The sequence below is a fragment of the Montipora capricornis genome, chromosome 6, assembly GCF_036669925.1.
Source record: "Montipora capricornis isolate CH-2021 chromosome 6, ASM3666992v2, whole genome shotgun sequence".
NCBI lineage: Eukaryota > Metazoa > Cnidaria > Anthozoa > Scleractinia > Acroporidae > Montipora > Montipora capricornis.
Genome location: NC_090888.1, coordinates 26,432,043 through 26,457,143, shown reverse-complemented (window position 1 = coordinate 26,457,143; position 25,101 = coordinate 26,432,043). Strand labels below are relative to the sequence as shown.

The 25,101-nt window shown below is 38.6% G+C and overlaps 2 protein-coding genes across 3 annotated transcripts; both read left to right on the top strand.

The window, feature by feature from the left end:
• The first annotated feature begins 1,669 nt into the window (after positions 1-1,669).
• LOC138053503 (neuropeptide SIFamide receptor-like) lies at positions 1,670-5,373 on the top strand. The gene is made up of 2 exons (XM_068900132.1): positions 1,670-1,691; positions 4,079-5,373. The coding sequence occupies exon 2, from the start codon at positions 4,123-4,125 to the stop codon at positions 5,371-5,373; it is 1,251 nt and encodes a 416-aa protein (XP_068756233.1). The 5' UTR covers positions 1,670-1,691; positions 4,079-4,122.
• An 8,554-nt stretch (positions 5,374-13,927) lies between these two features.
• On the top strand, positions 13,928-23,567 carry LOC138051868 (neuropeptide SIFamide receptor-like). Of its 2 annotated transcripts, XM_068898158.1 has the most exons (5): positions 13,928-13,964; positions 14,223-14,348; positions 14,990-15,042; positions 16,095-16,936; positions 19,670-23,567. In XM_068898158.1, exon 5 carries the CDS (start codon positions 19,714-19,716, stop codon positions 20,962-20,964), a length of 1,251 nt encoding a protein of 416 aa, XP_068754259.1. In that variant the 5' UTR covers positions 13,928-13,964; positions 14,223-14,348; positions 14,990-15,042; positions 16,095-16,936; positions 19,670-19,713; the 3' UTR covers positions 20,965-23,567. The 2 variants fall into 2 exon arrangements, with proteins under 2 accessions (XP_068754259.1, XP_068754260.1); XM_068898159.1 differs by lacking the exons at positions 13,928-13,964; positions 14,223-14,348; positions 14,990-15,042 and adding an exon at positions 15,068-15,684.
• Positions 23,568-25,101: the final 1,534 nt, after the last annotated feature.

Sequence of the window (25,101 nt, the reverse complement as noted above, 5' to 3'; positions counted from 1 at the left end):
TGTTAATTTAAACACAGGCAAATTATTTCTTAACTTTCAGGCTACCGAGATATAACTTGTTTTGCCTGGCATACACATTTCTCAACAGCAACGGTGAATTGGTTCTTTTCTGATTTTAAAGCAAACCATTTTTAAGTTTTATACTCATGGAACTCGATAACTGAGGAATAAAACTCACTGAGCTATTACACCTTCGAACATAATTTTCCGGTTAAACATAAAACGTTAGTGATGTATTGGTATATTTGTTAATTTAAACACAGGCAAATTATTTTCTCAGTTAACTTTCAGGCTACCGAGATGCAACTTGTTTTGCCTGGCATACACCTTTCTCAACAGCAACGGTGAATTGGTTCTTTTCTGATTTTAAAGCAAACCATTTTTAAGTTTTATACTTATGGAACTCAATAACTGAGGAACTGGGAAATAACTGAATGCCCAATTGCAGCTGTGTAAAATTTCATTCCGGGCTAATTGATTTTCCAGCATGTCACAGGGAGGCACATTCAATATTAATCACAGACTTATCAATTTCCTAGCTGCTATCATGATATCCTGATCATGAAATGGAACCTAACAGCAATTATTTTACCTCAACGTTTGAGCGTGAGCCTGTATACCGGGAAGGCTTCCAGCACCGAATTCCCCGACGTCAACATTGTTTACTGCCTGCATAACTCGTTTGAAAACATGAATACAGAAATCCATGACATTCACACGAAGACTGCTCAATTAATCCCCCTACAGAGGCCAACCAAAGTTATTCCGTAAGCTTCGTCCACGTTTTTACCAGAATTTCGGACGGCGAGTCTAATCTGCAGGTCGCAGGTCGCAGGTCGCAGGTCGCAGGTCGCAGGTCACAGGTTGCAGGTCATTGTTTCACCAATACAGAAAGTATCCTAAACATTCTTAAAAGCTAACCTTAGGCCTAATTAAGCCTAAACAAAAGTTTTTAGGCCTAAGGTTAGCTTTTAAGAATGTTTAAGATACTTTCTGTATTGGTGAAACAATGACTGCAACCTGTGACCTGCGATCTGCAGATTAGACCCGCCGAATTTCGGAACGTGATCACCATTTTCCCGCAAAAAATTACCGACTCGAAGGCGACAAATCTCTCTTCGAAAGAGCTAAAAAAACTTTCCTTCGACAAATTGGCTAACATTTTACCCTGGATGCCAGAGGTCTCCTCGCTCACCAGCGGCGGGGAGCGTGGAAGTAGTGCTGGTCGGCGAGAAATATGGTCATTCAATAAAAAATTAACTACTTTTTTCTGCTTAACGTAAGTTCACAGTACAATCTGATCGATCCTGAATGCTTTAACACTTTTCTGAATACGAAACACCTTTTGTGTTATGTTTTTAGCCTTTTTTGATGGATATCTACACCGTCAGGAGACGTCCAGCCGAGAATTCCTGAGTCGGCTTAAGCTCCTCATGTGACCGCGAAAAATATATTATGAAATCCACTTTGTGACTGAAGGCAGCGTAGGTTTTTAGGAAAACTTAATGAACAATCGAGAGATTGAAACCGAAATTAAACAGTAAGTAATTGCGATTGCTTACCTTGAGGGGGTAATTTTTACATGCTAAATTGGTTGCTTGATTTTAATTTGTCTGCCTGACGGAAAGGCGCATTTTAATGTTCTCGTCGTCAATTGTAGAAGTAAGAAGAGAGGTGCAAATTTGTGAAAGGTATTTCTTTAAAAGAACGATAAGCTCGGTGCAACGAATGCTAAGATGTCAAGTGTGATCGACCATTAATTGAATTGAAATGAAGGTTGAGGTGAATTTACCGAATTACGAACTAGGAAAGCTTAGACCAGCACACGAGCTTTAAGGTCGCGTCAGCGTCATATGTAGAAATCTGATACCATCTACATCGATTGGCTCACTACGCTATGTGTCCAATATGACTTCAAACGAGCATTCACAGGTTAGAGAAAACGAGGCCTTTTTAAGGATATTATTAGCTAAACGACAACTATAAATTCTCATGAAACTCCTCAGTTTACGTCGAAACTCGTTAGAGTTTCTGCTTGTTGCTCACCATTCATGATCGCCACTGTCAGGAAGGGAAAGCAGAGACATCGACTGCATGTCTACACTTGGCGTTTACATTCAGATTATGTTATAGTCCTCTGGGTAATGCCGAAACAATGGAAAAACTTTGGATTATTATGTTTTTTTGTCCTTTCCTTTTCTTCCCTGTTATTTTTGTCATTTAATTTTTCTTACACTGCAAGGCCTTTTTTAGGAGACATATGTCTAATTTGTTAATTACAATGGATAATGTGCTAACTTGCTCGGAAAGTTCAAAGAAGGCCACAGTGCGTTAAACACTCCCGGAATATTTCCATATCATTGACGTGCACAAGTGCCTCAAGGCGGCATACTAATTGGCATTAAGTCGACAAAGAATTCCTTTTGGCTGTAGTTGCCTCCACAGGACGCGGCCCCGAAAATAGAGGATTGTAATATTAATTAGCATTATTTTGATCCTTTCTTTAGCTATTCGCAAACCGTGGAACTCATAAAATGTTTCAAAAATCCTAAGAAAGATTTTATTTCTTTTGGAATTATAGATAAATTAAATGCTCATATTTATTGGGTAAGGAATTTGCCTCTGCAGATTCGAAACAAATAGAAGGATTATTTAAAAATTCCTTTTTATAATAATAATAATAATAATAACAATAACAATAACAATAATAATAATAATAATAATAATATTAATAATGACTTTATTTAAAATATCAACTGAGGTTGCAAACCCTCACGGGTCTAAAAAATGATAATACAAGATAAGACTAAGAAAGAAGGATTCAAATATTTGAAAGAATATAATAAGCTCGAACATGTTGTTCCAAATGCTAATACATTTCGGGACATAACTATTCTTCAAACGGTCAGTTCTGCACAATACAAGGATCATATTTAACAAATAAAGAAGCTTCGCTTTCATGTGATCTTTATTTGTTTCATAATAAAGAATTTCTTAATTTCATCATATATTCGGCTAACATTTCGGAAAAACTTTATTCTAAAGTCCTACTAGTGGCGTCAGTCGTGCATCTGTACTCTCACAAAACGCGGAGGTTATAAACATTACAAAATTTGCCAGATGTTGTCCAAAATACTGATACATGTCGTGATAACTATTCTTCAAACGTTCAGTTCTGCACTGTAATAGATCCTTGTTTATGTGGTTTACGCAAATTGTACTTATGTTCTTTGACTTGAGCCTGAATGAGAAGCCTCTGGCTTTGGCAATTAACTGTGTAAATCTTAATCGGAGTTTTCTTTCTTGAATTAAATTCAAATTAGTTAGTATAGATAATCGCAATATCTCGAATGCTATTTGGGATAAATAAGCGCGAATAATTTTTTTCTTTTTAAGACGACTAAAATTGCACGAGCCCGTGGGGGAAGGGCAATTGGTAGTGTTTGAAAAAACTTACAAGTGATTATTTATTCCAAATTGCACGACAAAAATCATGTGATTACTGAGTAATAATATACATGAAAGAAGACGAGATGGTTAAGCAAAGGAAACGCGCGCACGCGTATGACGCAGTCAGGGAAAATTAAGCCATGAATTGCGCCATCCAGGGTGCGCGGTTGATTTGAAAACAAAAGATTGGATTGGTTCTGACCAAACCCTATTGTTTATTAACCAATCATAATCCAGAATCTCGATGCTTAATTTGCACTGCTATTACACTCTTTGCACTGGTGTGTTACACCTTTTGCACTGTGTGTTACACTTGAAATGAACTGCTCCCAGCCAATCGTGTAATTTTTTCATGTATATTAAAATTGAAATAGATCGCAAAAGTTATTTTCATCTTGACTCTGAACGTCCTTATATCATAAATAGTTATGGGCGCTGGTCCAGTCTTCGTTGATTAAGCGTAGGTAGCTGGATTGGAGAGGTCCAATGAGGCAATTTCTGTCAAGTGTGGGTAAGCAATATCTTCAGTGTGCGTACAAGTCGTTGAACTTGCTCAATCTGGTCCGAAAAGCGAAAAGTTCCATACTTGAGAAGCGTATTAGCTTATTGTATGTTTTACCTATTTTAGGTCAACTTTATGTGGTTGGTCCGCTTTATGGTCCTTCGCAGAAAATGAGCCTTGCTGCAAACATCACGTTGACTTCCAATTACACGAACCAAGGACAACAAAATGCCTGCTTTGTGGATGATCCTATCTCAGTTAAGCTTGGAAGAGTTATCGCTTACTGCATCATTATACTTGCATCACTGATTAGCAACGTTTTGGTTGTTGCAGTCATTCTCAAACATGGAAGTTCTCGTAAAAAAATTACATACTCGATATTGAACATGGCTGCAACCAATCTTGTAATCACAGTTATATACATGCCAAGATTGATCCCTATGTTTCTAATCGGCACAGTTTGGCTCATCGATGGCACTCTGGGTTACATTCTGTGCAAAATTATTCCATTCCTTCACGGAGTCGCGATCCTGGCATCCATCCTCAATCTTCTTGCCACTAGTTTAGATGTGTTTTTTGTCGTGGTTTTTCCAATGAAACGTTTCTCTTCCACAAAATCTGCTAAGGTAGGGTTCATCTTGACATGGACTTTGGCAATAATCGGCCGACTTCCATATTTGGTTGCACTGCGCACCAAAGTGTCCGGAGGCATACAGATTTGTAGTTCAAGTTTAAACAATGCATTCGGCAATGGATACTCGCGAGCTATCTATTACACCTTTCTCCTGATCACTTTTTACGCCATTCCCTGGGTGGTGATATTTTGTTGTTACTCATCAATCGCAGTCATTTTAAGCAAGGGCGAGACCCCAGGTCAAGAGAATGCCACAGCTCTGCGCCTCAGAAGAGCTCGAGTGAAAGCTGTCCGAAGCGTCATTAGAATGATGGTGGTCATTACCTTTGTGTTTTTAGCTTGCTGGATAACTTATTTCTCAGCACGGATCGCTTTTAAGTTGACACCTTGCACAATCCGCTTCTGGCGTATGTTTCTTGCTCATTCCAATTGTGCCATCAGCCCAGTCGTGGTTGCATACTTTAACAAAAAAAATCGCAGGGATATGAAAAGTATCATTTGCAAATGTAAGCTGTTTCTCTGTTGCATTGGGTCTTCACGTTACGTTCCATGTTTTTCACGAAAAGTTCACGCCACATTCTCTATTAACGACTACATAGACGTGGCAAATTTTAGTGATATAAAGAGAAGGAAGGTCGTTTTATGGAATCCTGGTGGAGAAGACCTCGGAATTAGAAACGAGGGAAGAGTTGGCAATGCAAGCATCCGGGCAACACTTATGTTAAGCTTCAAAGCTCTGCAAAATATTAACGATCCACTAGATAACGCTAGTGATAACAAAAGATAGATTAATGGGAGCCACGCACAAGTGAATCAAACTCTTAGTTCAACTTAGTTTCGTTGCATTTACTATTGCTGGTATACTTTTAAACTTCATGTAGCTTTAAAAAGGGAGTATATCTCTATTATATCCTTATTGTTAAAACTAAAAACATTCTTTCATCCACGGAAACCACAGAAAAGTAATGACACAGTTTCGTTCCTAATAGATTCATGCTAGTAAATCATGTATGTCCACAAATACATGTAATTTGATGCACGCCCAATTTTGATATCCATCACGAAGTATTTGCTACTTATTTCTAGCAGTAAGGGCTAATTAACAATTAGACCCGTAACCCGGCCGCAAGGGCTGCGGGTCAATAGCCCATGAGACGAACCCAACTAAATGGACAGAAAAGGCAATAATAAAGTTAGAGAATGCAAGTTTATTTGGGAATAAAACGAAAAAAAGCCTCATGCTTTTCGCTACTCGAGGACTATTACTGATAGTCCTCTAGTAGCGTAGCCAATTAAAATGCAAGATTTGCACTAGTCCACTAGTTGGGTGATACTAATAAGGGTTAACTTATTTCTTAGTGAGGACAAATGAAACTCCTTATCTTTACCTGAGGACTGGAGTTTAGGGATTTTTGTGACTTTATTTTGTGTATGCATTGTATGTTGAGGTTTGGGAGAAGGGAAAGGGGACAGTTCGTGACGCTTGCCGCTCCTTCTGTTCACTACGTAAATCATTCTCTGCCTGATTGAAAAAACCTATATTATGATTTCAATTTGGCCGCAGAGACACCTACGTCATTAATAACTGATAGAAGTGCCTTATATAGACATTGAACAACTGGACCCTAGCACTGTAAGATATCTGCCAATTGAATCAAACTTGGGCGAACGCAACAAGGCCAAGAAGTGAACTGGTCTTGTCTTCCTTCCACCTCCGTTTCCCGTTCCCTACCAAGGATAAGCCCAATGAAATTGAGTTGAGCCCATTCGCAAATCTTAGCCCATTAAATGAAGATTTATGCAGAATTAGTAACTGGACTTTTCCTTATGAACCCTAATAAAACTATGTTAATTATCTTTGGCAGCAGAGCGATGGTCAGCAAAGTAGAGGATTTTTGTCTAACTTTGTTAGGAAAAGAAATTATAACCGGCTACCGTTGCTAAGGATCTGGGAGTCATTCTGGATCCCTGCTTGACATGTAATGATCACATAGCTTCAACAGTGTCCAACATGTTTTTGACTCAACCACCTTAACTATTATAGTTAATGCCTTAGTTTTTAGCAAGCTATGTTATTGTTGTTATGTTTGGAGGAACACCTCTGAGTACAACTTAAGTAGGATCCAAGCTGTACAAATCTTCGCGGCTCGTATCGTTAGCAACTCAAGGAAATACGACCATATTTCCCCTTTCCTTAAAGATCTAAAGTGGCTACCTGTGAGACAGCAGTTGTATTATCGCCGCGCAATAATGGCCTTCAAATGTATGTCAGGGTGCGCACCAGCCTTTTTATTTTCAAATTATATTCAAAGAGCTATAATCACCAGGCGTACAACGAGGAACTCTCAGATGCTAAATATTCCTTTGTATAAAACAGGCACAGGGCAAAGAACTGTTTACTTTAGGACAGTCAAACTCTGGAACTCACTGAATTCTACTCTTAAGTTGAAACCAACACTACAGGACTTCAAAAGGTTGCCTGAACAGATACCTTATGTCAATTTTTTAGTGACTTATTTGTCCTATTTTACCTCATTAATTATTAATTTCGCCATTAATAATTAATTGGGTTGTTTATGTCATTTTACTTACTAGTTAATTGTTAATTAAATATCTTGTATATAGCATTAGTTATCTCTTTATTCTGGAAAGCCCATTTGGGACGAATAAAGCATGTATGTATGTAGATAGGTAAACCATACATAAAGCAATCCAGGCTGCTGGTTGGAAAAATTGAAGTAATCTTGATTTCGGACACCGTAAAAATCAAAATTGCGAAAATACACATGGAGCCTCTATTACATTCGTCCAGTAAAAAGAATATCACAAAACGCGTGTGGCGGACTAAACAGGTTCATAATAAATATTTGTCAAAGATCGTTCCAAAACAATTATGTTTCTGTGGTATATTTAAGTGCCGTTTTGTCTCTCAAAATGTGATAATAGATTGCCAAGGGTTCTTTTTTATCAACGTAAATACAATAATTAACCAAAATTTTAACAGTATTCCCGAATTTCCTCGTGGCGACAAGCGACAACCTTCATTGCAACATTCTTCATTCATGGTAAAACCAGCGGATCTCTTAGCCACGTGCTGCGATGATAAAAACTGGTTTGCCTTCGCCTTTCCCAACAAGGGATCGATTGCTGTTGATGAAATAGGAAGCATTGTTAATAACAACGGCAGCAATGACGCATTAATGTTATTATCATTTAATTAAAAGAAATTAAAATGAGCTGCAAATGGAACTCTCTTGTCCTCACGCCATCACTTTCTTTACAGACAAACTAAAGAAGAAAATATCGCGCGAAAAGAAATTGAGTTGAAAGGATCAAGACGAAGCTATTTTATTGTATGGCTAGCAATTCTCAGGCTACATATATATGGAGCACTCTGATTGGTTGGTTTTTGGTCTGGAATTTACCATGGAAACGGTCCGTTTCTGTATGTTTTTTTTCCGTCTCCCGGGAAAGACCGAAACACAAAAAGTTCTCAAAAAAGCGGAATTTAATTTTTCCTTCACAACAGTACAATTTTAGCAAGCGGAATTTAGTTAAACATGTAACAGGTTACTTTTCAAAGTTCGCTGATGGACGAAGATTACAAACATTCATCAAGGGGAGAAGTCTCCAATCGCTCAAACAAACGATGCCATATAATATATACAACTTACTAGCCTCACTTGCTCGGGTCCGTAATTGGGAATATTGGCCCTGGGTCGTTTTTGTACTGTCGCGACCTGGGGCCAATATTCCCCTGTACGGCTCTCGCGCTCGGTTAGTAAGATGTTAAGAAATGAATGGAGGGGTAGTTTCGAAAGAAACTGTGGTGCTGCGTCGGTGGGGAAGTAGTATACAAAAATTTGGTTTTATCAACGGAGTTGATAATGTAAATTGGCCACCGTACAGAGATTCTAAAAGCTATACGGTGGCTGTACGGTGGCCAATTTACATTATCAACTCCGTTGATAAAACCAAATTTTAGTAAGATGTTAACATTAGCAAAGAAAACAATAGGAATAAAATAAACTCATTCATTTCATTCGACAGAGTTAACATGTAGATGGTTTTCAATCACGTGATGAGACGGCCATGCTGGTGCACAAAACAATAGCAAATTATGGCTCATGTCTTGCATTATAATAGAGTCAAATTCCCAAAAGACCTTTTTCTCTATTGTTCTGTGCACCAGCATAGCTGCTGTAACGTCAGGTGAAACCATCTATAGGACACCTATTTGCCCTTGTCACACGGCAGCCATATTGTCCCGGGAGACCAAAAAAGCTTTGTTTTACCACGCCAAGCCTCATCCCCATGGTTTCCACTGCGAGGCTTGGCGTGGTAAAACAAAGCTTTTTTGGTCTCCCGGGACAATATGGCCGCCGTGTGACAAGGGCGAATAAGTGCATTCGGGAATATGTCTCACTTTGACAATTTAGATGCCACAAGCATGGAAGGACAATAGTCACGTGAACTTAATTTAATAAATTGCCTAGTTCTCGTGAGTCTGCAATAGCTCAGTGGTTGAGAATCCGAACTAGTCAAAGGATGGTCGTAGATTCAAATCCCGCAAAGCAGCAATCGGATGTTTTCCGAGTATCCTTGAGTCACCATCGACAAATAAATATCTTCAATTTAATCATAATTTCTCCCCAAACCCTGTCAAACAACAGTATTGATACACGAATGGGTTTACTTCATTGCTCTTCTTCATGAACGACATAAGATTTGAAATTTTGCAAAGACGACGACAATGGCTACGAAAACGGAAAACGTCACAAGACAATAGGTTTAATTAATGAAACGAAAACTATTTTTCTGCACACCCTGCATGCAGGTACGTCATACAGGGTAACTCACCTAAACATAAACAATGCTTCATTTTTTGCGCGCTTTCTGTGGCTTGACGCGGCTACATGGCCATACTACGTCAACTATAGTTCTTACACTGTCAACGCCTTCCGTGTTCAGGCGGAAAACGGTTTGGAAATTGTTTTCTTTCTGCATTTTTCGCTGGTTTCAATCCAGTTTGACATATCATGATAGCTGTGGCCCACACTGGTAGCTACGCAGTTATTCAAGTCAAGCATCGGATGGACACAAGGCTTTGGAATTGTCCGCGCTTTGGTTTTTCCGGATGTTGCTTAATTATGTTATTATCGTCGCTGCCTAACTAGTGAATTCCACGGTAAATTTTACCCAAAAAACCGATATCGCATGAATCACGAAGGGATGAGTGCGATATTGGTTTTTCCATCTTAAGCCCGGGATGTGGTCACGTGATACTGTTCCTTGTTTTGACAGGTGTCAATTGACCAGGTCATTGATGTCCAATGTCAAAGATGTATGCTGTAAACCACTTAGAGTGTCAGCTGGAGTATTGCCTCCTCGATGGGCTTCAAACTTGAGCCTGTAAGATAATCACGTGATACTGGTCACGTTAGTATACATGGACAGGTGGACGGACGTACGGTCGTACGGTGACCAAAACTAAATTTTCTGCCATCGTTGGGGTACCACAATTACTTTCTTAACTATGGTGCTCCGCACGTGGGCGCCGTCCGCGTGCGCGAAAGGTACAGCAAAGGGTTCACTCAAGCTTACAATACAAATGGAAATGGCTCCAGTCATTTCATTGAAAATTAGGGTGCCTCATGCGAGTGGGTACGGAGAAAACGCCATCTTTTTCCGCCTTCAGCTACATAAGACATATAAAGCAGATATCTCAAGGCCAGATGAAAGACAGAAATGAGACGAGACGGCAAGGTATCTATCTCACTGGGCTGCTATCGCACACAGTTGCTGCTACAAGCATTGCAACGCAGTATCGGGACTATGACGGGTACGAAATGTGGACAGTGTTTTCGACTGATGCAGGCATATTTTCCTGGATGCTTAAATAGCGAGGAAATCCAAGGATACTAAGTTGTAAGTTTAATTTAATTTTCTGCTTATTGGATATCGTCACATGTTGTATTTGTAAAAATGGTTGTCTCTTGATACAATAGAATGTGAGTGTTTATGCAAATCTCGTTAATGAATCTCACATTTCGTCATGCTGGCTATCGCAGTTATTAACGTAAAGTATCGATGTTAGTAGAGGGTACTGTGTTCAAATTTCTATGGTTTTCATATATATTAACTTTCGTAATAGCGCATATATTAATTTAAGAGATGGTTGTTCAGTGCTGCTTGCCTTTGTTTACGTTACATTTCTTAATCGGCAACGTTTCCAAATCAATTCAAAGTCGTGAATGATATTCAGACGATTTCACTTAAAGTTAATACAATCAGGGGCGTAGCTTGAGATTTTCAAGGTGTACGTACACGAAGAATGTTTTGAGCGCCCAAAGAAGGAAGAGCTGGGGGCATGCTCCCCCAGAAAAATTTTAAGTTTGTTTTCTAAGAATTCTTGGTAGATTGTGGTTCCCGACCCATGAGTCCAAAATTCTGGATTCAACGTGTTGCATTCGTTTGGTCACCTCTTTCGACACTTTTCAAAAGCGTCCAACAATGTTGGATGATGTTGGATCCATTTGGCTAGGCGTCTATGGGTTAATGAAAAGATACTGGAAATACTCACACAGAGAGATACCAGTTTAACTCGAAATTTAAAAAACGTGGCCCGATTTTACAATTACCAAAAAAAATTAATGTTTCCTTGGAATAAGGATTCCGGATTTGAGCTGTACGCACGGCTGTACGTGCGTATATGGACGCTACGCCCATGAGTCAATCATGTCGTGCTAGTAACTTTTTTTCTTTTTTCATGATATTGAGTGATATAAATGAATGAAACCAAGAGAAAATGAGGAGACAGAGAGGGTGGCTGAGGGCGTTGGCCCGGATATGTCATGTCCACGAAAGTTATTTTTAGAAGAGCGGAAGTCTTTGTTCTAGCGGAAGTCTGTATTCCGAGACGTCCGCGTGCAGTCTTGCCTCGCTCACAGGTTTTTAGTGAAAAAAGAAAATGGCGGCGCACGTGGAAGGCTGATGAATATTTATTTTCTTTCAAACATCAGACCGAGGTTAACCTGCATGCGGACGTCTCGGAAGACAGACTTCCGCTAGAACAAAGACTTCCGATCGTCTCAAAATAACTTTCGTGGACATGACATATCCCAATGGCTGAACCAAGAGCCTCCCTCTCTGTCCCTTCATTTTCTCTTGATGAAACTAAAACTAAGACCTCATTAAAATTAGAAGAAATAAAAGAAGTATATCTAGATGCGATTTCAGATTCCTAATTTAAGAATTGCGAAATATATGAAACCCCATGTTGTTTTCCAATGTAGCTAAATGCGCTAGGATAAAGGAAACCGGTTATTTGTTCTAAAGGCCAGTGAGTTTCCGGGACACTACATGTACTAAACCCTAGGATTTCATGGCGTTTAATTTTTTGTTTGTTTGTTTTTTTTTTTGTGTTTTTTTGTTTTGTTTTGTTTTTTACATAAGCCTATATTTGGTCTAAACACTATGCTTTAGACAATATTTAGGCCTAAGGTTAGCATTTTTGTAATGGTTTGGGTTGTTTCAGTTATGATAACTTGAAACAATGAACTTCAACCTGCACTTTACCCACTCCGTTGTACGCAGACATATCAAAGGCGCGAAAACGACCTACCATTAAAAACAGAACCAACAACAACACAGAAGTTTGTTTCCAGACCATTGTCTGAATCCAAGCAAACAAAAATAAGATAATATTGATCTGCAATAAAGTCTTATTTTGTTGTACTGTCACTGACTTAAACCTGGGGAATAATCGCATGCTTATGATTGAACAGAAACGCGTCCGAGCTGAAAATGATCTCTGCTTATGACTTCATCGAGGACTTTCAACCGACAAGGGTTTCCAGCGGGGTTTTCAGTTATATCATTTCAAGCCTAATTTGTGAGGTGATGTTGAGGTGTGATGGTTTATCGCGAACTCCCTCGTAATGATGAAAGCTAAGCCTGGGTATCTGAGCTAAAGTAAGGAAAAAAAAGAAAATAATGACAGTTGCGATATATTTCTGCGATAATAGTAGTGTCCCAGAAAGTCACTCGCTTCAACAACATGGGGTTTCATATTTCGTAATAAGTAGAATACGAATATGAAATTGCATCAATATATATTTCTTTTATTTCTTCTAATTTTAGTGAGGTCTTAGTTTCCGCAATTGCCAAAGGCAAATTAGGAAATTTAAGAGTGACCCGCTGAAAAAGCGAGAAAGAAAGAAACATGAAATTGTATCTAGATCGTTATTTCTTTTAGTTCTTCCAGTTTTAGTACTGGTCTTAGTTCTCCTAATTACCGAAGGCAGTTTAGGAAAACTAAAGCCCCCTGGAAAAGGGACAAACAAACGTTCTTGTGTATAGTATCCGGGGTCTAACAACCAAAATTTTGAACGAACAGGACGATGAGTAGTCGAACTCTTCAGTACTATCTCTAAGGATGAAGGTGATTATGCCAGTGTCATTACAGAAAACAACATCATTTCAATATTTGTTTTTTTCTTATCTTTCGCAAAAATTCAATCTTATGTCTGAAAATGCGGCTGCCTAAATATGTAAAGAAAGCAAACAAAAGAGGAAGAAGAAGAAAGTGCGTTTTGTCTTCATATAGGCTTCAGACGCTTGTGTTCTTTTAGCCACTGGCTGTTCAGCTTTTGAAATGAGATCTTTAATTAATTTGGATAACAAATTAAAGATGTAATGTGAATACCGAATGAAGGGTTGTTTATAGTGTAAAAGAAATTTACACGCAGCTGGACGACTTTACATGCAGCATGCGTTTACATATATTAACCTAAAAGCGCCGATAAAATGCTGTAATATCCTTTAAAAATTCAAACTCCCAGAAGATAACCAGTCGCTACCAGTTACAAGTGTAGAGAAGAGTTGCCAAATATAGGAACACAACGAGGATAATTCTATTTGAAGACATGCAAATACGAGCTCAATGGATCCCGGTTTTGGTCAAAGCACTTCGCACTATGGCGTCTAAAACTGCAGCTGCCTTTGATTTTAACTGAGGACTTGTGAATATTGATTGCTTTCGTGTGCTGTCACTTAAATTCAAATATTTGCAGTCCTAGCTTGAAATCATTTCCTCGAGCCCTCCATGTCCCTGCACGGAATCTCGTTTCTCGAAACCGAGAGTACTTTGTAATCTTTCGCAAATTTCGCAATAACGTATGCTATGTTATGTGAAATACATATATATGATGGAAAAATCTTCGGCGTGTATCTAATAATCTGACGTACTATTTTAAATGAAGGAGCCACTCACGACACCCTACCATGTTGACATTTCTGTCCACTTATCTCTCTCCTTATTTCCCTTTTGCGTTAATGTTCGCTTTTGATATCCTGCTTCCTGCCCGGTTCCAACTGGTATGTTTTGTGATTATCAGCGTTGTTTACGAAAAATTTTAAACTTTCTTCAGTTTTATTACATCATTTAGGTGAAGTGTATTACACCGGGATATTTTTAGTATTTTAAGTGTTAAATTTTATTCTGCCAAACCAGCTGAATCGTGTTCAGTTTGAAAAGGTTTCCCTCACTTTCGATAATCGATTTTTATCTTATTTATTATACTCCTTATTTTACTTAACATTGGTTTTTTTTTCTTTTATATGATACCATTAAAGTCACTATGTCAGGATCGCGGTTGGTTCGCGGACAGTAAATGCTAACTCGAAGCCGGTTCGAAATCAATAATTTACGCCTAGGTGGGAAAAAATAGCGACTTCATAATCCTATGCGATGCAAAGGAGGTAGGTACTTCGACCAAAAACGTAAGATGACCGAAACTGCTAAAGAAATCTGTTTCTCTATTTAGGTTCGGGCCCCACTAGGCTCTAAAAAAAATTGTCTCAAACTTTCAATTTCGGAAAAAAATATGGCAAACCCATGTCCTGAAAAAAAGATTGGCCTGGCCACAGGCAAAGAATCCGACACCTCTGAAATTTGGTTTAGTTCGCGTTGCACTCGTCCAAGTTTTACTATTGACCTTTTTTTCCTTTCCGAAGCAACAGAGCAAATAACAAATCCGCTAGTGTGACCGGGCCCTTAATAACAGGCTTTACCACTGATTTCGAAACGATACTTCGGTTTGGACAATACCAACACGTGCAGTGGTTACAAAGGTGGAAAGATGGAATGACATAGTCCATATTTTAAATTTAATGCGTGTTATCTGAACATATGCTGATACTTATCGTACCGCAAAATGACTCGAGTTAGAGCGGAGCGAAGAAAAAGACAACATGAAAATGCAATACAGTTCTAAAAAAATGCGTGCGCCAAAACATAACTTTGCGACTTGTCGATTCCATACTTTCGTATATTACAGTGGCCATCAACGCTCAACAACTTTGATCCATGTACGAAGAGCTTTTGTTTTTTTTAATTACAGACATCCTTTGGAGGCCGTGTGGATGATTTAACCTCATGAATCACAAATGAGTTGTAAGGAGAAAGAATTTCTTTTGTACTTTAGGATTTATCATCAGCAAAAACAATAAGTAAAGCACTTAAATGTAACTCAAAAACAAAGACAATGTACAATAAGAAAGTCCCATACACACGAACCACTAAAGGCAGCACTTATAGTCCACTTCCCATGATGCAAAACAACTCTACAATATGCTAAACATAGGCTTATTAACACGGTTAGGAAACTGCAGCGTCACCTTAGAACTGAAATGTGGCGTTAAATTATTTCTCATCACAAAAAAAAATGTTCTTTGCAACATTTCTGCTGTTACTTAAGTCTTGTGAACGTGAACGGATTTATTGTGTCTTTTTGAGAGAACAATCGAGAAAAAAGGGATGTGTCATTATAGATAGGAAAATCCAATTCAATCAAGAAAAGCGTCATAATTCTTAAATCATGGCTATTAGGATTTCTTTTCTATTTGAGAACCTTACAAATTAAAAGTCTTGGACGGCCGGCAGGGAAAAGTTGGGATGGTAAACTATAACAATGCCACTTTCTTCGCAAGGATCGTACGTTCGTTTTAAGCCAAATAATTCAAAGAAGGATACAGCAGCGTTTAGAAGCGAACAGAGTAATCTGTTAGGCAAGCTACAACAGTTAAAGTGAACACGGTAATCATAAGTACATACATATTTAGGCAAGCCTAAAAGCGGAGATCCTGAATCATTGTTGTTTATTTATGTGTTGTAAGAACGTCGACCAGTCCAGCCTGGTCGTTACGATAAATGCTCTTTCGTTCTTGTTCTTTTCGCCGATTTTCCTCACCGTTATTCAGTCTGTTTTCACGTGCTTGTTCTACCTCTTTCTCAATTTCCTAATATTTCGCCTCTTTTCGGTAGTCTCAGTCGATCTCTTTCACGTTAAAAGGGGAAGTGTCAACGCCATTTTAGCCAAACTTCAAAATACTAAAAGACGTCCTTGCATAAATCAACCCCCCCCCCCCCCCCAAAAAAAATGCTGTAGTTTTCAGTGTTACTAATTGCCATTGAAGTGAACTGAAGCTATTCTTTGTTGTTTGCAGCCAAGGATGGAGGGTTGGAAATGGATTGAAAAAGTTTGAAGAGCGTGTCTTCAGAAAGTCACCAACAATTAAATTTGTGCCGTAAATATATTTCATATCTTGTCAATTGATTTTCAGGAATGTTGTACGTGTGAGCTAGGGTGCTAACTTAGATTTTCACCCACTTTTTCCTAAAAACAGCGAATTTAGCATGACAGTGCCCCTTTAAGCTTCGCTTACTCGTCACCTGCATTGTGGCCTCGTTTTCGGGTGTCTATGAAGTGGAAATTGCTGAAATTATCCGCATAATGTACTTTTCATCTCTATTTACGAACAAAACCTTTTCAAGTTTTTTTCAGATGATCTTAGAAAGGCAGAATTCAATATTGCGATGCATGTGTGATATTCAAGCCTTCCCCCCCCCCCCCCCCAGTTGTTTAACAAAAGCGCTAGAAAGTTAATTTCACTTAGTACGTGTTGCTACTATCCAGGTGTGCATGTGCACAAGGTCAAAATCGGATGTTAATTTTATGGAAGGAAGCCAAACACAAATTCAAAGATACGGTGAAACGTTACCAGGAGGATACAATGGTGAAGTTATGCCATCTGACCGGGAAAAATCTATTATGAAATCCACTTTGTGATTGAAGGCAGCGTAGGTTTTTAGGAAAACTTAATGAACGATCGAGAGATTGAAACCGGAATTCCACAGTAAGTAATTGCGATTGCTTACCTTGAGGGGGAAAAAATAGACATGCTAAATAGGTTGCTTGATTTTAATTTGTCTGCCTGACGGAAAGGTGCATTTTAATGTTCTCCTCGTCAATTGAAGAAGTAAGAAGAGAAGTGCAAATTTGTGAAAGGTATTTCTTTAAAAGAACGATAAACTCGGTGCAACGAATGCTAAGATGGCAAGTGTGATCGATCATTAAGTAATGGTCCGGCTAAGAAGCAGGCAGAAAAACAATAGCCCGCGGCAATAGCGTCGGTTAGTTAAAATGTGCCAACATTTTTAATCAAATTAAGTTCGGCTGTTCCCATTGGTGTAAGCAGCTAAAAGCGCGAAATTTGAATTTCAATGAAAAATGTAATCGACTTGCCGTCTAAAAAATTAGATTCTGTTTCGTAGAACAAATCATTATGCCTTCAAAAACTATGTTTGTAAATATCGTCAAGATTCTATGCGCCATTTGCCGATTGGCGAATGGCGCATAGAACAATGCCCAAATTTGGCCGAGAGACAGAGATCAAGGGCATGGGGAAGAAGAAATCCAAAAAAGGCTTTTTTTTCATTTTTTTCTCATCTTTTTTCGACATTTTCCGATATTAGCCAATCAGATGCCTCGATTGGAGCAGCAGCTTCTAAGTACTTTTGCCGCTGGGCTGCCTGCTTCTTAGCCGGACCATTACTTAATTGAATTGAAATGCAAATGTGAGGTGAATTTACCGAATTACGAACTAGGAAAGCTTAGAACAACACGCGAGCTTAAGGGCGCGTCAGCGTCGTATGTAGAAATCTGATACCATCTACATCGATTGGCTCACTATGCTATGTGTCCAATATGTGTTCAAACGAGCATTCACAGGTTAGAGAAAACGAGGCCTTTTTAAGGATATTATTAGCTAAAAGACAACTTAAAATTCTCATGAAACTCCTCAGTTCTCGTCGAAACTCGTTAGAGTTTCTGCTTGCTGCTCATTATTCATGATCGCCACTGTCAGGGAGGGAAAGCAGAGACATCGACTGCATGTCTATACTTAGCGTTTACATTCAGATTATGTTATAGTTTTCTGGGCAATGCATGCCGAAACAATGGAAAAACTTTTGATTATTATTTTTTGTCCTTTCCTTTTCTTTCCTGTTATCTCTGTCATGTAATTTTTCTTACACTGCAAGGCCTTTTTTAGATTCAAAGGAGACATATGTCTAATTTGTTAATTACAATGGATAATGTGCTAACTTGCTCGGAAAGGACAATATCATTGAAATGCACAAGTGTCTCAAGGCGGCATACTAATTTACATTAAGTCCATAAAGAATTCCTTCAGGCTGTAGTTGCCTCCATAGGACGCGGCCTCGAAAATAGAAGATTGTAATATTAATTAGCATCATTTGGATCCTTTCTTTAGCTATTCACAAACCGTGGAACTCATAAAATGTTTCAAAAATCCTAAGAAAGGTTTTTTTCGTTTGGAATTATAGATAAACGCTCATATTTATTTATGGGTAAGGAATTTGTCTCTGCAGATTCGAAATAAATAAAAGGCTTATTTGAAAATTCCCTTTAATAATAATAATATTAATAATAATAATAATAATGACTTTATTTTAAAAACTTAGGTTGCAAACCCTCACGGGTCTACAAAAGTGATAATAAAAGGATTAAAATAGTTAAAGGAATATAATATAAGCTGGTACATGTTGTCCCAAATGCTAATACATTTCGGGATACAATTATTCTTCAAACGCTCAGCTCTGCACAATACAAGCATCATACTTAATAATTTGTTTTATAATAAAGAATTTCTTAATTTAATCATATATTCGGCAAAAATTTTAGGAAAAACTTTATTCTAAAGTCCTACGAGTGGCGTCAGTCGTGCATCTGTACTCTCACAAAACGCGGAGCTTATAAACATTACAAAATCTGCCACATGTCCAAAACACTGATACATTTCGGGGGCTATTCTTCAAACGTTGAGTTCTGCACTGTAATAGATCCTAGTTCATGTGGTTTATGCAAATTGTACTTATGTTCTTTGACTTGAGGAAGGAGAAGCCTCTGTATTCGGCAACTAACTATTAAATCTTAATCGGAGTTTTCTTGCTTGAATTAAATTGAAATTAATTAGTATAGATAATCACAATATTTAGAATGCTATTTGGAATAAATAAGCACGAGTAATTTTTTTTCAAAGACGACTAAAATTGCACAAGCCCGTGGGGGGAGGGCAATTGGTAGTCTTTGAAAAAACTTACAAGTGCTTTTTTATTCCAAACTGCACGACAAAAATCATGTGATTTCTTAGTAATAATACACATGAAAGAATTCGAGATGGTAAAGCAAAGGAAACGCGCACACGCGTATGACGCAATCAGGGAAAATCGCGCTATGAATTGCGCCATCCAGGGTGCGCGGTTGATTTGAAAACAAAAGATTGGATTGGTTCTGACCAAACCCTATTGTTTATTAACCAATCATAATCCAGAATCTCGATGTTTAATTTGCACTGGTATTACACTCTTTGCACTGGTGTGTTACACTTGAAATGAACTGCTCCCAGCCAATCGAGTAATTTTTTCATGTATATTATTAAAATCGAAATAGATCGCAAAGGTTATTTTTATATTGACCCTGAACGTCCTTATATCATAAATAGTTATGGGCGCTGGTTCAGTCTTCGTTGATTAATCGTAGGTAGCTGGATTGGAGAGGTCCAATGAGGCAATGTCTGACAAGTGTGGGTAAGCAATATCTTCAGTGCGCGTGCGCGTCGTTGAACTTGCTCAATCTGAACCGAAACTCGAAAAGTTCCATACTTGAGAAGCGTACTCTAATTTGGTATTAGCTTATTGTATGTTTTACCTATCTTAGGTCAACTTTATGTGGTTGGTCCGCTTTATGGTCCTTCGCAGAAAATGAGCCTTGCTGCAAACATCACGTTGACTTCCAATTACACGAACCAAGGACAACAAAATCCCTGCTTTGTGGATGATCCTATCTCAGTTAAGCTTGGAAGAGTTATCGCTTACTGCATCATTATACTTGCATCACTGATTAGCAACGTTTTGGTTGTTGCAGTCATTCTCAAACATGGAGGTTCTCGTAAAACCATTACATACTCGATATTGAACATGGCTTCAACCAATCTTGTAATCACAGTTATATACATGCCAAGATTGATTCCTATGTTTCTAATCGGCACAGTTTGGCTCATCGATGGCACTCTGGGTTACATTCTGTGCAAAATTATTCCATTCCTTCACGGAGTCGCGATCCTGGCATCCATCCTCAATCTTCTTGCCACTAGTTTAGATGTGTTTTTTGTCGTGGTTTTTCCAATGAAACGTTTCTCTTCCACAAAATCTGCTAAGGTAGGGTTCATCTTGACATGGACTTTGGCAATAATCGGCCGACTTCCATATTTGGTTGCACTGCGCACCAAAGTGTCCGGAGGCCTACAGATTTGTAGTTCAAGTTTAAACAATGCATTCGGCAATGGATACTCGCGAGCTATCTATTACACCTTTCTCCTGATCACCTTTTACGCCATTCCCTGGGTGGTGATATTTTGTTGTTACTCATCAATCGTAGTCATTTTAAGCAAGCGCGAGACCCCAGGTCAAGAGAATGCCACAGCTCTGCGCCTCAGAGGAGCTCGAGTGAAAGCTGTCCGAAGCGTCATTAGAATGATGGTGGTCATTACCTTTGTGTTTTTAGCTTGCTGGATAACTTATTTCTCAGCACTGATCGCTTTTAAGTTGACACCTTGCAAAATCCGCTTCTGGCGTATGTTTCTTGCTCATTCCAATTGTGCCATCAGCCCAGTCGTGGTTGCATATTTTAACAAAAAAATTCGCAGGGGTATGAAAAGTATCATCTGCAAATGTAAGCTGTTTCTCTGTTGCATTGGGTCTTCACGTTACGTTCCATGTTTTTCACGAAAAGTTCAAGCCACATTCTCTATTAACGACTACATAGACGTGGCAAGTTTTAGTGATATAAAGAGAAGGAAGGTCGTTTTATGGAATCCTGATGGAGAAGACCTCGGAATTACAAACGAGGGAGGAGTTGGCAATGCAAGCATCCGGGCAACACTTATGTTAAGCTTCAAAGCTCTGCAAAATATTAACGATCCACTGGATAAAGCTAGTGATAACAAAAGATAGATTAATGGGAGCCACGCACAAGTGAATCAAACTCTTAGTTCAACTTAGTTTCATTGCATTTACTATTGCTGGTATACTTTTAAACTTCATGTAGCTTTAAAAAGGGAGTATATCTCTATTATATCCTTATTCTGAAAGCTAAAAACATTCTTTCATCCACGGAAACCACAGAAAAGTAATGACACAGTTTCGTTCCTAATAGATTCATGTTAGTAAATCATGTATGTCCACAAATACATGTTATTTGATGCACGCCCAATTTTGATATCCATCACGAAGTATTTGCTACTTATTTCTAGCAGTAAGGGCTAATTAACAATTAGACCCGTAACCCGGCCGCAAGGGCTGCGGGTCAATAGCCCATGAGACGAACCCAACTAAATGGACAGAAAAGGCAATAATAAAGTTAGAGAATGCAAGTTTATTTGGGAATAAAACGAAAAAAAGCCTCATGCTTTTCGCTACTCGAGGACTATTACTGATAGTCCTCTAGTAGCGTAGCCAATAAAAATGCAAGATTTGCACTAGTCCACTAGTTGGGTGATACTAATAAGGGTTATCTTATTTCTTAGTGAGGGAAAATGAAGCTCTTTATCTTTACCTGAGGACTGGAGTTTAGGGATTTTTGTGATATTATTTTATGTATGCATTGTATATTGAGGTTTGGGAGAAGGGAAAGGGGACAGTTCGTGACGCTTGCCGCTCCTTCTGTTCACTACGTAAATCATTCCCTGCCTGATTGAAAAAACCTATATTATGATTTCAATTTGGCCGCAGAGACCCCTACGTCATTAATAACTGATAGAAGTGCCTTATATGGACATTGAACAACTGGACCCTGTAAGATATCTGCCAATTGAATCAAACTGTGGTGAACGCAACAAGGCCAAGAAGTGAACTGGTCTTGTCTTCCTTCCACCTCTGTTTCCCGTTCCCTACCAAGGATAAGCCCAATGAACTTGAGTTGAGCTCATTCGCAAATCTTAGCCCATTAAATGAAGATTTATGCAGAATTAGTAACTGGACTTTTCCTTATGAACCCTAATAAAACTATGTTAATTATCTTTGGCAGCAGAGCGATGGTCAGCAAAGTAGAGGATTTTCGTCTAACTTTGTTAGGAAAAGAAATTACACCGGCTACCGTTGCTAAGAATCTGGGAGTCATTCTGGATCCCTGCTTGACATGTAATGATCACATAGCTTCAACAGTGTCCAACATGTTTTTGACTCAACCACCTTAACTATTATAGTTAATGCCTTAGTTTTTAGCAAGCTATGTTATTGTTGTTATGTTTGGAGGAACACCTCTGAGTACAACTTAAGTAGGATCCAAGCTGTACAAATCTTCGCGGCTCGTATCGTTAGCAACTCAAGGAAATACCACCATATTTCCCCTTTCCTTAAAGATTTAAAGTGGCTACCTGTGAGACAGCAGTTGTATTATCGCCACGCAATAATGGCCTTTAAATGTATGTCAGGGTGCGCACCAGCCTCTTTCTTTTCTAAATATATTCAAAGAGCTATGATCACCAGGCGTACAACATGGAGCTCTCAGATGCTAAATATTCCTTTGTATAAAACAGCCACAGGGAAAAGAACCTTTTACTTTAGGACAGTCAAACTCTGGAGCTCACTGGATGCTACTCTTAAGTTGAAACCAACACTACAGGACTTCGAACGTTGCCTGAACAGATACCTTATCTCAAATTTTTTAGTGACTTAATTGATCTATTATATTTTTTTATCTCATTAATTATTGATTTGGGCATTAATAATTAATCGGTTTGTTTATGTCATTTTACTTACTAGTTAATTGTTAATTAAATTTCTGTAGATAGCATTAGTTATCTCTTTATTCTGAAAAGTATGTGTGTATGTAAATAGGTAAACCATACATAAAGCAATCCAGGCTGCTGGTTGGAAAAATTGAAATAATCTTGATTTCGGAGACTGTAAAAATCAAAATTGTAATGGGAGGGGGGGCGGGGAGAGGGAATTGTTGGGACAGTTATGACCAGGATTGTAGTGATATACCAATAAACTTGATTCGAAAAGCGAAAAAAGATGTTTTTTGTAAGTAAATAAAACACTCACAACATGCAGTAGAGATTGAATCCACTTCCGTTACTCATCTATGTTTAATATACTAGTTGAAATTTAATCATTTCTCTTCGGTTACTATGCATGCACTGTATGCCAGCAAAATAAGAGCAATCAAGGCGCAGTGTATTTTTTTTTTCTGAAAATGCATCAAGCATGTAAAGAAACCTTGTCAGTTGTGGAAAGATGCAAAGTCTGTTCAACCAGATTGTTCGTGTTCCATGTTGCTTGACCGGTGTAAAGACAGGATGAACTATGCGAAATGGATGAACCATCTTGGTCGAACATGCGAAAATACATTTGGAGCGTCTATTACATTCGTCCAGTAAAAAGAATATCACAAAACGCGTGTGGCGGACTAAACAGGTTCATAATAAATATTTGTCAAAGATCGTTCCAAAACAATTATGTTTCTGTGGTATATTTAAGGGCCGTTTTGTCTCTCAAGATGTGATAATAGATTGCCAAGGGTTCTTTTTTATCTACGCAAATACAATAATTAACCAAAATTTGGGCAGTATTCCCGAATTTCCTCTTGGCGACAACCTTCATTGCAACATTCTTCATTCATAGTAAAACCAGCTGATCTCTTAGCCACGTGCTGCGATGATAAAAACTGGTTTGCCTTCGCCTTTCCCAACAAGAGATCGATTGCTGTTGATGAAATAGGAAGCATTGTTAATAACAACGGCAGCAATGAAGCCTTAATGTTATTATTATTATTTAATTAAAGGAAATTAAAATGAGCTGCAAATGGAACTCTCTTGCCCTCACGCCATCATTTTCTTTACGGACAAACTAAAGAAGAACATATCGCGCGAAAAGAAATTGAGTTGAGAGGATCAAGACGAAGCTATTTTATTGTATGGATAGCAATTCTCAGGCTATATGGAGCACTCTGATTGGTTGGTTTTTGGTCGGGAATTTACCATGGAAACGGTCCATTTCTGTATGTTTTTTCCGTCTCCCGGGAAAGACCGAAACACAAAAAGTTCTCAAAAAAGCGGAATTTAATTTTTTCCTTCACAACAGTACAATTTTAGCAAGCGGAATTTAGTTAAACATGTAACAGGTTACCTTTAAAAGTTCGCTGATGGACGAAGATTACAAACATTCACCAAACGGAGAAGTCTCCAATCGCTCAAACAAACGACGCCATACACAACTTACTAACCTCACTTGCTCGGGTCCGTACTGGGGAATATTGGCCCTCGGTCGTTTTTGTACTGTCATGACCTGGGGCCAATATTCCCCTGTACGGCTCTCCCACTCGGTTAGTAAGATGTTAACATTAGCAAAGAAAATAATAGGAATAAAATAAACTCATTCATTTCATTTGTCAGAGTTAACATGTAGATGGTTTTCAATCACGTGATGAGACGGCCATGCTGGTGCACAAAACAATAGCAAATTATGGCTCATGTCTTGCATTATAATAGAGTCAAATTCCCAAAAGACCTTTTTCTCTATTGTTCTGTGCACCAGCATGGCTGCTGTGACGTCAGGTGAAAGCATCTATAGGACACCTATTCGCCCTTGTCACACGGCGGCCATATTGTCCGGGACACCAAAAAAGCTTTGTTTTACCACGCCAAGCCTCACCTCCATGGTTTCCACTGCGAGGCTTGGCGTGGTAAAACAAAGCTTTTTCGGTCTGCCGGGAGAATATGGCCGCTGTGTGACAAGGGCGAATAAGTGCATTCGTGAATATGTCTCACTTCGACAATTTAGATGCCACAAGCATGGCAGGACAATAGTCACGTGAACTTAATTTAATAAATTGCCCTGCTCTCGTGTGTCTACAACAGCTCAGTGGTTGAGAATCCGAACTAGTCACAGGATGGTCGTAGATTCAAATCCCGCAATGCAGCACTCGGATTTTTTCCGAGTACCTCGAGTCACCATCGATAAATAAATATCTTCAATTTAAAGTAAAGTAAAGTAAAAAAGTAAAGTGGTGCATTTATATAGCGCCTTTATCACAAACGTCTCAAAGGCGCTTTACCCCCAGCGGCATATACAGGCGCAAATGGCAGC